Source organism: Amblyomma americanum, chromosome 1 (assembly GCF_052857255.1).
Source record: "Amblyomma americanum isolate KBUSLIRL-KWMA chromosome 1, ASM5285725v1, whole genome shotgun sequence".
NCBI classification, from domain to species: domain Eukaryota; kingdom Metazoa; phylum Arthropoda; class Arachnida; order Ixodida; family Ixodidae; genus Amblyomma; species Amblyomma americanum.
The window spans coordinates 190,116,342-190,129,445 of NC_135497.1; the positions used below are offsets into that span (position 1 = coordinate 190,116,342).

The 13,104-nt window shown below is 47.3% G+C and overlaps 1 protein-coding gene across 1 annotated transcript; it reads left to right on the top strand.

Annotated features, from left to right (window-relative positions):
• Positions 1 to 10,209: 10,209 nt before the first annotated feature.
• Positions 10,210 to 12,893, top strand: LOC144094202 (uncharacterized). Its single transcript, XM_077628132.1, has 3 exons — positions 10,210 to 10,399; positions 11,770 to 12,238; positions 12,760 to 12,893. Exons 1-2 carry the CDS (start codon positions 10,388 to 10,390, stop codon positions 12,220 to 12,222), a joined length of 465 nt encoding a protein of 154 aa, XP_077484258.1. The 5' UTR covers positions 10,210 to 10,387; the 3' UTR covers positions 12,223 to 12,238; positions 12,760 to 12,893.
• Positions 12,894 to 13,104: the final 211 nt, after the last annotated feature.

Here is a 13,104-nt window from a genome sequence, read left to right on the forward strand (position 1 = left end):
ACAGTTCGTATTTACAAAGAGCAGCTTGAAAGTCTTAAGTGTCATGTTATCCTTGCAGTTTCAAAGTTTTTGCAGGTCACACTTTGACCAAATTATGTTGTAGGGTGTTAAGCGCCTAGAGACACCACATTTCTATGTGTGTTCTTTTTCTTCGGAATGGTGCGCAATGCATTGGAATACATGAATCGCGACGCGGCATTCGCCTACGTCAGATGAATAATTTATAATTGAATTTTTTTCCTATGTCGTTTCGGTTTCAGTTTCAACAGCCGAACGGTGGCTGTGCCGTAAGAGACGAACTGAGGTCCCTCGAGGCACACAAAATCTGCGATGTAATCTCTGTTTCTTCTTTTTGTTGACATTCAAGCTGTTGTGCATGCTTGCGCAAGAGTTCAGGGTGAATGGAAACGAAGGAAACAGCGACCATGCTGCAGTTTTTCTAAGCCTCGCGTGACCTCGACTTGTCTTTTACGCCACAACCACCGTTCGGCTGTTGAAACCGAAACTACATAATTATACATTATTTACCGCGTGTTGGGAGAATGAAAATCTTTGAAGTATGCATTGTTAAGGGAGGGCAAAATACTCGCTAGGAAAAACCGCTTGACTTCGTTCGAGAACTTAGATAAAATAGAATAATCGACATTCCCGGGTTCCAGCTGTCGCCCTTATCGTCAAACATGGGTATGCGTAACACTGCGCCAGCATCATCCGCAGTAACCGATTTCTATTCTTCTACGGGAAGGCACATGGCATTTTTTTTCACCTGCACACCCAGTCTGCCAGAAACAAGCATTATGAACTGCACGTATTAATTTATTGTTTTGGTTTTTCATAATGCGTCATCACGCTCACTAAAACCTGCCGTCAGGACGAATGCAATATATTTAACATCTTCGGTTATCGTGACTTATCTTAACCGCTCGGAAAAGAAAAGTTGTGGTGTGTTATTGATGAAAGATTTGTTTGAAGGTGATGTCTGCCAATCATATACTCGAAGTAACACTACTTTCGAAATCATAACCGTCATCTCTAATTGTAACGTGTTCGCCGTTTTGTATAGTCCGCCAACCTGCTATACATCGACTTTTTTATTTTTTTAAATTCCTAGATGAGTTTTTAAGCTGGGCAAATGAAACGAGGTACAATACAGTACTGGGTGGCGATATAAAAATTAATACGTTACATGAATCAGTAGCCTAGTGTGAGTGCGCAACGCTGTTGAAGTTAAATGCCTGTACTAATATAATTACTGCACCCATTCGAATACACAATGGCTCTGGTATATTGCTAGCTAGATGTTTTATTACTAATCTCTGCCCTGATGATACCATCTCAGGAGATATCGGTACCCAAATAAACGACCACTTAAGAATTATTTTTTTAGCTGAGCAAGTATTGAAAGTAAACCTTTTAAATCCCGGCCGTCCGTAGTAATTCATGATAAAAACCTATTAGCCTTTCAAGAATTTCAAAATTCATTGCTGAAAACTAATTGGGGAGCAGTTTACAAAACGCCTGATCTTGATGGTGCCTCCGCAGTATGTTTAACTGTTATAAAATCTTGTTGTAATAAATTCTTTGAATATACAGGGGCTCATACTAAGAAACTGGGGAAGCTGTGGGCATGTTAAAATTGAGAAAGTGGAAAGGTGCACTTTACAGGCATTTCTTGCAATCACGAGAACTGTATGACTCACGGATGCTTATGAAGTTCAGAAATAAGTGACTGCATTTCTTATACGAACAAAAGGGAATTGCCTTCACGATATTTTCACGATAAAAGTGGTCAGACGTGTCAACATTCTTTTTAAAAGAATGAAAGAACCAAAGACATCTGATTTTACCTGGAAATTTTTTTCTTTCAAATTATGAATTAGATATTAGAATACATGGCTCACCAAGCGGCATTCACCTGCGACCGTTAAATAATTTGCAATTGAATTTCTCCTTAATGCTGATGCGGTTTCGGTTTCATCAACCGAATGATAGGTGTGTCGCGTTGGGAGTATTTAGGTGACGTGAGGCACTCACAATAAAAAAAAAAGCTGCAATTAACCACTGATACGTCGTTTGTTGTCATTCGAGATCTTGAACCAGGCTGGCCTAAGAATTGCAGTGCACTAAAGCTACGTATAAGATATTTTATTATAGTTTTTCATGGCCTTATGCGACCTAAACACTCCTTACGCGTCACAGCCATCGTTCGGTTGAGAAACCGAAGCAGCATGAAAACTTGAATTAGAAATTATTTATCGGCCTGTAGAGGATACCATCTGTCATAACGTCGAATGCATCATTTGGAAGAAGAAAGCAGGCTACTAACACTAGGTATCTATATGGTCCCTTAATTCGTACGAGTGCCATCGTGTTTCCTTGCAAAAACACTCCCAACGCGCTACGCCATAGTTCGGTTGATGAAACTGAAACTTTAACAGCATCACGAAGAATTTCCCTTATAAATAATTTAGCGGCCGTAACTTGGGGAATATCATGCGGCGGACCAGGTATTCTAATATCAAACGCAGCATTTCAAACAAGAAAAACTTGAGGGGACATTTGAGCCCCGCCTTAAGGGTATGACGCGAGAGCGTTAATGGGGCCTTTCAACGGCCCGTGGTCCGCTTTGGGCATAACTTCGCAGACATGGATATTGTTCTTTCTTTCACCATTACGTAACAATTAACCTACCTTCGAGAGTACGATGCGGTAGCATTAGAGATTCCACCCTCGCAAGCACTCCTTCTCTGTCGCGTATATGTGCTGCCTACATTCACATACATACGAAATTGCTCATTGTCTACTTTACACTCACAGATCCCTGTCAGTCCTCATACCACTCCTGGCGCAGGGGTGCAGCGGTTAAGCGATGCGCCACTGCCACAGCACAGCAGGTGGCTGTTTTAAGCACAGCCACCGGTGGGGCTTGTGAGGCCCAGGTTTCTCTTCCCGAACAACCTCAGCCGACCTAACCAGTAATTTAACTGCAACCTGCCACGGTTGTCAGTTGCTTACAATCCGACGGGCAGGTTGCCACCTGTAACAGTGGGCAACGGATGATTGTGATGACGTCACAAGGTCGCATGACCTAGGTGGCAAGTGGGGCACCTGCCTTTTTGCTCACAACTGCGACGACGACACTAACGATCCAGAAAGAAAAACAGTAGCGCCGAAAAACACACACCCAGTAGAAGAACGACGTAGGACAAGCGCAAACTTCATCTGACTTTATTGGATCGTCTGGATCGAAATGAACCATCTAGCCCAAATAGAAGTTCTTCTAGACACCAACGACGGTGGATTTTCTGCAGAATGGGAGCCTTAACGCTATCGCGTTAAAATATGCCACTAAAATTAGGTGTCTATGGTCATTTAACACAAAATAAAAGAAGCCAAAATTAATGGCGGCCTCATTAAAGGCACTCCGAAAATCGAACTTGTTTCCTACACATGCAGTCTTGGAGTTATGTTTGATGCGCGCCTGACATGAAATACTCATCGCGAATTCGTTAAAAAAACATGCATAGTCGTTGGCATACTAATAAGGTTACGTTTTGATTACCACCGAGCATCAAGTTGCTAATGACTATTCATTATTTTAATTGCATGTTAGCTGTTGTCATCATTATTGTTTCAAAAGAAAGCTGTGCATGCAACTGCTAACTCACTACTTATAACCACTTATAACAGATTTTACTTTAAGCATAATAAATTACATTTACAATAAACAATTCCTTAAATGATATTTAAGAGATATAGATGTTTTCTGGGTAGATAAAGCGTCCCCTGCGTTCCCCTGACAAGTCTTTGCAGTCGAATCCTCTGGGTGCCTCTCAGTGTAAACATGCAGGAGCTGACCTCTTACAACCGCGTAAAACTCATATGTTCAATGCCCATGCTAAAATATAATTACCCTCTGCACTTGTTTTTGAGGCTGGGGATGGGAACAGATAACAGCAGTCCCGCTATGGTATAGCGCTTCCGTTGAGCCCTCCTTTATTCGCGGCGTGAACAACTTTCTTGATCCCCTGTTGAAGAATTAATTTTTGCTTGAAGATATGGACCCTCTAACATATATATGAACCCGCATTCCTACACCAGTAAATATGACATTGTATGTACGGTTTAACGTCCACAGGCTGCACAATGGCATTGAGGGATGCCGTAGTGGAGGGCTCTGGATAAATTTCGTCCACCTGTGGTTCTTTACCATACACTGACGTCGCTCAGCACGCGGGCGTGTCCGGACAGAGTAGGAGTAGCTTAGACGTGTGCCCTTCTTTGCATCAAAGCTCGAAGTGCTTTCTACAGCTTACTCCGAAGCGCATCGCGTAAAAGACCATTGAGCCCGCAGCAAAAATATTCGATATGTGAGCGGCCAGGCACCAAGATACGGCAGCAAATAATGGAAAGTGATGGTTTTGCTACGGTGAGAAGTTATACCTTCGATTGCAGATCAGATGTCCTGCACGGCACCACTTTGCGTCGCCAGCTTGAATATTGTAGTCTGAACACGTTTACTGTCTATAGCCGGATACAACTCAAGAAAGAAGCGGCAAACGCCCCTCAAAGAAGGCCCTCCACACAATGGTGTCGATTGTTTGTCATGACGTCGCGGTTAATCTCTTAGCGTGACATCGCAGGTGAATGGAAAGCGTTGTGAAAGGGGATGAACTGCGACGCCATGACAATCTATTGACGCCATTGGTTGGAGCGCCTCCTTCGAGAGGAGTTTTCCGCTTCAATCTTAAGTTGCATTCGACTATAGTCTGGGCTACTCACGTAAAATACGGCGTACTACGTTGCCTACAAGCCTGTGTGCTGTACAGTACCGTGAGCCCAGATAGGGAACCGTGCGCTGCGTTAGACGAGCCGAAAGGACGGCGCCGTGTCGCTGAAGGAGGAGGAGGATTTGAGGAAAGGGAAGACACTGCAGCTTTCTTTGAATAGACAACTAAGCTTCGTCGTGAGGTTAGCGATGATGAGAGCGAAAGAGTGGATACAGAAAAGTCCACAGGGAGCGAGCGCATAGCGTGTCATTTACGGTGACCTTTATTTCCTCTGAACCTCCTATTCCTCCTCACAACGCTCAGGTGTCAGTTGAGATCTAGGGACCATATATGCGATGTTACCCCGGAAATTCTGCGCTGACAGCGCTCCTTTCTAGCGGGCAGCTGCATGACTACGTCTGCTTTCTAGATCCAAGCTACTTGTGCTTGGGTCCATGGTGTCGCAGCCCACAATACGCTTGCGCACTAGAGACGCCCTGCTTCGCGTCGATCAAGCAGCTAAGTCCCGGTAGCTGCCCGATAGCTAAATTCGACGTTCGTCGAAAAGCAACCAAATCGGTCAAGAAGTGAGGGCGCCGAGAGCACAGAACACAGACACAGCTACCACACATGTTTCATTGGCTGAGATTGATGTTGTTGTGAGCTACAGGCGAGATTAACCTTGCGTTGATATGCCAGCAGTTCCACTGTACTGACGCTCAAAAAATAATTAAAAACGAGAGTTTGGGGCAAAGTTCTGTCACCTAACAGACCTATGTCACTACGCACACAAGCAGCCGCAGGTGTTTTCTGCCACTGTAGCCATTTGAAGTCAGTCCAGTTCAGGGCACTGAAGGAATTTTAGGAGAAGACGGAAAACCCCTCCCCTACCGGTCCGGTCCTCACGCGGGTAAACGGTGGTCTTGCAGAGAATTGTGCAGGGCTCTTTCCATCTTTAGAAAAGCGCGCAGTATCCCTTCTCGACGTTGTGATATGGGCAGCGGATAAGAAAATGGTATAAATCACCGCAAACAACGCGTGGAGAACGCAGCGTAGATAATTTCAGACCTGTCGTATACAACTAAACTGGAGTAGGAGCAGAACCCATGCGAATGTGGCGTAAAAGCGTGCCTTCAGCCCTCCTTATCTCCTTGCTCACACAAGGTTTCTTGGCTGTACACCACCGGAACCTGAAATGGATTATTTCTGTATCTTAGCAAAATAATGCCTTAAGTATCTTGAGACAGCTTTCTTGATGGTTCAGTAGAAAGCGCTTTATGGGCGACGCCATGACCCCCTTGTTTCCCAGGACGGCATACCTCACGGTACTGCCCTTCCGGAGCTGAAAGTGCTCATTGGCAGTTCTCGAAAAATTGTCCTAGACGTGGTGCTGGCTATCGCCCGTGTAACAAGTAAAAAAAATATGCCGCCACCGTCTGGAAGACGTTGAAGTAACGAGCGTTAGCTAGGGTGCCTTGATATGCCCGCGCCTCAGCTCGCGCGCGCGCATCAAGGCCCCCTAGCGTTAGCTGTTTGGTAGCGCCATCTATCGTCCATGCGATGTATTACTACGTGATTAGGCTACTTTTCTATACCTCACTGCGAGCGGGCGCCTACCGCCTTGAGGTTGAATATTTTTGACCAATTTGGGCCGAAAAAGTTTTCGACTCTCTGGGAGGCACTTTTTCCTTGCATCAATGTGGTAGGTGCCCGGTCACCACGAGGTATGAAACTGTGAGCTGCCGTGTGCCGACGTCACGACCGCCATGTTAAGCCTAATCATAACTAAATATAAATCTAATTATTGTATACTTGTGCCTAACATGTTTCTCATCAAGCCCGCTACGAATATGCCATTAGTTAGATCATGACGTTATCTGTTAATTAATTACAAGCAATTAAATATTAGCCTAACCATAACTAAATATTTAAATTCATTAGATAATTTTGAAGTCTCACGTGTTCTACTCATCTAGAGGATTCCGAATATCTAATTGGTGTTATGGCGACCTCATTAACTACTGAGTTATAAGCTATGTAACATATTCACGTGACTAGTTAATTATGACGTCACAAAAACTGTGGAGATCCTGTTTCCTCCCTCCATTTCGACGCGGCCCATCTTCATCGTCGGGCGTCAGGACAGCACCGGTTAGGCGAGGAGGGAAGTCTCCCTCATGGGGGAAGCGGAAACAGCGACGAGAGCGCCACCTCGAAGGTTGCGCGGAATACCGCGGAGCCGTTGAGATTCTCTTCGGGACACAGCCAGCGTCGTGAGCGGTTGCAATCGCCCGCTCTCGTCATCAGGCGCAGGGGTATCCGTTGTGCCTTGCCTCTGGACTTCTGGTTCCAGTTCCAGACAGCGAAGTGAGCGCAGCAAACGCGCGCTCTCGGCGCCTTTCCCAGCAAATGCTCGGGGATGGCTTTGCCCCAAGAATGCGGCGCGCACGGGAAAACCCGGCTACCACTGTCGGCGCATACAAACGTTCGCCACCGATACCTGCGAAGTCGCGCCCCTGCCGCAGCCGGAATGTCGGAAACCCTTCATACGTGGCCTTCTGCTTCCGAGGATGCCTCGTTTATGTTTTGTAGCTAGCTGGCCAGCTCTGTGTATTGACTGAAAGTGTAATAAATAGCATATGAGTGTTCACGCTTTGTCGTCCCTTGCCTTTGTTTCCCTCGAGCACGAACCCCTCCGCGGTTAGCGAGCGTGAACGCTGCATCCGAGAAGTGGGAGTGCGGGGACGGAAGACTGGTCCCCCCCCCCCCCCATATTTCCACAAAACAGTGACGTCACTAATCAATCACCGATTGTGTTGCTATATCGATTACTATGGGGGCCGCCACCTTGAATTTCTCGGACTTAGAAAATTTCACGCCGAAGGAAAGTGGTAGCAGACCCCCAAAAATCGAGAAACGTGATGATTAAGAGCTAACGCTCTTAAAAACTATACAAGCCTGAGGGAGATGTGATGCGTTATCATGCGTACGTCAAAATTACAGAAATGTAGAACGACGCAGAATACGCTTAAACGGTTTAATATATCACAACCGACCTCTCGAACAAAGTAATTTATGCTTCTGACCTTTCTGAGTAACCGGGAGAGAGGATAAAATTTTTCTTAAATGCCAGACGTTGCAAATCATAGCAAATTGTCTCTACAAGCGGCGACGAACATGTTCCACGGATATTTTACTGCAAGGTAAGCAAAAGACACGATTCTTTCATTGTGCACTGCCGTCTCGGAAGGACAACCCTTTGTATAGAACGCTCCATCGCCGAATCCGGACATGAACAATTTTCCCTCGCTATGCAGTCTTTTCCTGAGGGTGCTGTGTTCGAAGAAAACCAAACAACGCCTCGTGCAATAGTTGAAGTTGAAATTTTATTGACAAGTTTATTAAAAACTGTGACAAGAACAATTTACACAAGAAATATACAGCAAGTAACAGCTGGGCTTTGATAGAAGTTTCAGAGTTCTAAGGTGAGCTAGTTGATTCACCATACATTCAGCCCTCGTTCCCATTTAAAAAAAAAGAACTAATCCAGCTTAGCATTTCTAGTTCATCGGTCTCTTTTCCATCCTGTATTTTTCAGTAGTCTACTTTGTCAGCTTTACTTTCAACGGAACTTGCGCAGCTCGCCTTTCAGCGTTTATTGTGCGTTCACCAACCTTGCATTCTTGCGCTGATTGCTATTTCGCTGCATCTAAATCGATGTCTTTGGGCTTCCCGCAAAGCAGTAATTTCGATGCATTTTAGCGCGGGAGTTGTTGCCCAATAATTGATGAAGCGAGAGAAAATCTGGCAGCTCGTCATCTGTTAGACGATGCATACTCGCAAGACGCTCACCTTTAACCTCTTCCCTCTTAATTATTTGTAATTATTTCTTCTTCATCCGCGACGGGAGTCTTCAATTAAGCGGTGCTACTGTTTCTAGGAAAAGCGCTCTGATCTTTGTGGCTTCTACAGAATAAAGAATTGAACCCCTGTGCCACCAAAACTATTAATAAACTTGCTGTAGACATTAATATCTTTATCTTCGATTATACGCAACCGGTTTCTGCCAGTTCCAATTATTTTGTCTTTGCTGCTTTGTCATCGTGCTTTGACGCCTCATTAACCTTTTCCTCAAGAAAGTCACCACAGGACTCACAAGGCGTCGGCGATGGGCCAGTCTGTGCAATTATCCGGCCGAAGACTTTTCCGCTCACGCCTGGAACTAGGTCTCATATCAGTGAAAGTGCAGGCTTACGCTCCTGCGAAAGTCGTTTGTAAAACAAAAATAAAAAAATATTTAATCATTTGAGCCAGCTCGTGCTACCTCTGGGAAAAGCTTGGCGTCACTAAGAAACAACAACACAATTAGAGAAAATCGCTACCATCAATGGCAGAACACACCTATGGAGGCAGAAATAGCTCCGGTTCCAAACGCCCACGCTTCGAACTGTATGAGCAGAAGGAGGAGATGGAACTGCCGCATAGGTACGTCAGACCTTCTCGCTGCTTAACGTCTCCGAAAAAAAGGCTTCCTCTTTGTTTTAATAAGTTCCCTGCGCGGCACTACTGCGAGAAACCGCTTTGATATTTTCGCAGCTTGATCGGTTCGTCCTTCGTCAGAGACTTGAGGGAGGCGACGGGAGGAGGTAGCCTTTCTTGTTTTCCTCCCGAATCTCCTCAGCGAATCAGGCAAGGGTGGCCGATAGCAGGGCGCAACATGAACATCGGCGGCAGCTGAGCGCCGTCGGTGCGAATTAAGCGCCGGTGCCCGTCGTGTCCTGTTCGCACGGCGCAGTCGCCCAGCTGAGGGATGTGGGCCGCCGGAACCGGGCGGCGCGCTCTTTCGCGGCTCGCCGCAGCAGAATTCTTCCTCGAGCCGTATCCACAGAATCACGATGAGAATACACGTCAACCACGATCGCCGAGTGTGGACTCATCCTTCTCGTTCCAGTACGCCGCGCAGGTCTCCAGCGTGCGGCGCACGCGGCAGTGGGCGCCGCCGCCGCGGGCTCGGTTTTCAATTGGCCGGGCCAGGGCGGACGCCGCGAGAGGGGAGAGATGCGCGCCTGCGATAGCGGCCCATGTTCGCGACCCAAGACTCTGCTGCGTGAGAGCACGTGACTGGAGGAAAAAAAATCCCTCCGAGAGAAATAACACCCCGTTGGCGGCGAAAGCTCCGAAAAGAAGGCGCGCGCTTCCGATCCAGGACACGGCACCTGTAGCTTTTCGGTATTGTGACGGCGGCTTCGCGGTTGCCGCCGCCTTTTTGCTGTTACACTTTCTTGAGAGGCCAGAGGGACTAGAATATTAGGCTTCGATAAGCAGAGTTCGTGTGTCGCGTGCGTGAGCGTGCGCCGTCGGAGGAGCGTGAGGAAGCTTCGAAGGGTCTCAGCGGGGGGATTTCTGCTCCTTGCGTGGCGTGTGTGCGTGTGTGCAGGAAGACAGCATGGTCGGAAGCGGCGCGATAGCGCAGGAGCTGCGCCGGCCTCACACCTCGAGCGGTGACGTAGCCAGAAGACGCGGGGGGTGCAAGTATATAAGACTGTTCGCTGGCACCTGGAAGACACAGACCTTCCATTCCAAGGCTTGCTTGTGCCAGCAGCAACCAACCAGCAACCATGAACGCCCTGGTAAGGCTTCTCATGAAAACGTACGGCTCCCGTTCACCGTAGCTCTGGGATTTTACGTTGTCATCTGGCCAATACTTTTGACTTAATTGCCGCGCCTCCTCTGCGAGCAGGATTTCCAACACCTGAATGTGCAGCGACCACAGGAGACTGGAGAGAGGAAGTGTGCGCGCCTCACGCACTGCCTCTCTTCGGCTTCCTGGCACGTTTGACTGCCTGTCTTGGTGCGCTTTGGGAACAGCGACTTACCCGTGATTATGTAAGGGCCAAAAGAGATGAGGAATAATTTCCACTCAAACAGCACTGCACCGAACAAGACTATTTGATGACTCCTGGCAAAATTGAGCGATGCCTATATATTATAACAACTGAGTGAGTTTATTGTGTAAGATTTAGTATAAATTTGAAGGCCGAGAAAGAGGCCGGTCCTCAAGTTAAGTTTTGCTAGCCTTTGGAACTAAACATCAAATGAAAACCATAAATGCGTCCTTTTCGTTCCTCCGGCAATTTCCTAGAGAAACATTAAATTATTGGCGGCTAGAAACCTACAGGTCTGCGGATAAAATCGAGGAACGTAATACTTTCATATGGCGGATTGTTTTTTTTTTAGCCAACGCACGGGACAGCGCAAAGAAGTTCAGAACGTGAGCCAACTAGCTTCAAATGAAACGCTGCTAAACTTCCTTTCATATGACGTGTCAGTAAAATTTCTGGCAAATGGGCCTTCTTTGTGCTTCGCGCTTGTTAAAATGCGCTTCTATGTGTGACGAAAAACGTGTAACTTCTCATCAGCAAACGAATGTCTTACAATCACGTAATCGATCATTCTCATTGCTCAAGTAGTCAACAAAAGTTGAATTGAGCTTCTGTGCCCAGTCACTGTTAGAATTTATGGATAGGCTTATTTAAATGAGCGTGATTCTTGGCCCATTCCGTGAACAGGGTTCTAACTGAAAAATCAAAGCAGAAACAAGACCTGCTATTTCTTTCTACCTATCTGTTGGAATTTAGAATTTATCCTGAGCCACTTTTTGAATGGCACACCCCTCTATTTTTCTCTCCTATTTCCTAAGTCAGCCTTGAGACACATACCCTTTTGGGAAGTAAGGACATACGAAAGTGACTCCTTATCTGGGAATGCATAGCTAGCTACACCTTCGACAAATGGCAACAATGGCTCCCCCACGGCTCTCCCTAAAGTGACAGCTCTCTTCCTTTTCCCCTCGTGAAGGTGGGCGGTGGGGCAAGCAATGATGGGGTGTGAGGTAGAACGGCCGCTGGGAAAGGGATAGGAAAGACAATGTAGGGTGAAGAACTGACTTGAATAATGCTTGCTCGGCGGCTAACCAGTGATGCGTTGCGCACGGTCGCAGGTATTCACCGTTGTCCTGAGCGCCCTGGTGGGCAGCGCTGTGTGTGGCGTCCTGGGTGGCGGGTACGGAGGCCTCGGCGGCCTGGGCGGTGGCCTGGGCGGTGGCCTGGCCCTCGGGGGAGCGGGCCTGGGCGGCGGTGGCGGAGTGGGCGTCGGCAGCAGCGTCGTGCTTCTGGGCGGCGGAGGCGCCGGCCTCAGCAAGGCCGTGGCCGGGCCCTCGTTCCTCGTCAACACGGTGCACCACGTGTCCCAGGTGCACGGCGGAGGAGCCATTGTAGCCCACTCCGGGCTTGGAGGCGTCGGAGGAGGCTACGGCCTCGGCGGGCTCGGCGCTGGAGGTCTCGGTGGACTCGGAGGAGGCGTCCTGCTCGGAGGCGGTGGCCTGGGTGGTGTCGGGCTCGGCGGAGGCTACGGCGGCAAGCTGCTGCTTGTTAAGGGCGGATACCACAAATAAGCGGCTTTACATCTAGGTACGCTGTGGCCGGTACATTCATCTTCAATTCACAGCGTGTTTCTGAAAAAAAAAACATGAGACAGGAAGGTGCAGTGCTTCTGGAAGAGGACGTAGCTGCTAGCTGCATACACATAACGTAGTGCTACTGAGGAAAATTGTTAAATATGACAGTTTTTCAAAAAACCACTACATCAGCTGTACATGAGCCCTGCACGGTTGCTGCACTTTTAGTCGCTGAGTGAACAGTGCTTGCTTAAACGCATGACTTACACGAAGCATTACCGCCTCAGGTTAGAGAACAGCGAATCATATGCACAGTTCTTGGCGTTGTTATTACTGTCTGTCTGCAGCCATATGAAATATGCTACGATAGTAGGTAACTTCAGGCTCGTAGTTTTTGTTTCTGGGACAAAAGTCAAGGTGGATATCCCAACATACACTAACCTAGCATCTCGGAGCGCATCTCTGAACAGACGCATAGATGTTTTTTGCATCGCTGCCTCTGAGAACGTAAATGTGAAATCGTTTTCATTCCAGTTGAGAGTGAAGAGGCGTGCGGTGAAGGTTCTGCAGCGCCGTCTTGTGTGTGCGAGCTTCAGTGGCTTCCGCCTGTCATCCAAGTCAAATTGAAGACAGAAGCAATGCAAACTGTATTTTCGACAGGTGTAAATAAAAATCATCTGGGGAGATCTTTCCCCCTCCCCTGAATTCCTGAAATCGCCCCAAAATTATATGCTTATTGTTCGCGCGTTCCCCTATGTTGACCAAAGCGAAATATGACACTCAAACACTCGAACGTTCGCAGTTTTTGTATAAACGCGAAAAAAAAGGGGGCTGCTGGACAAATGTAGCAAATATTCGCAACACGATACCTTTTAAGAA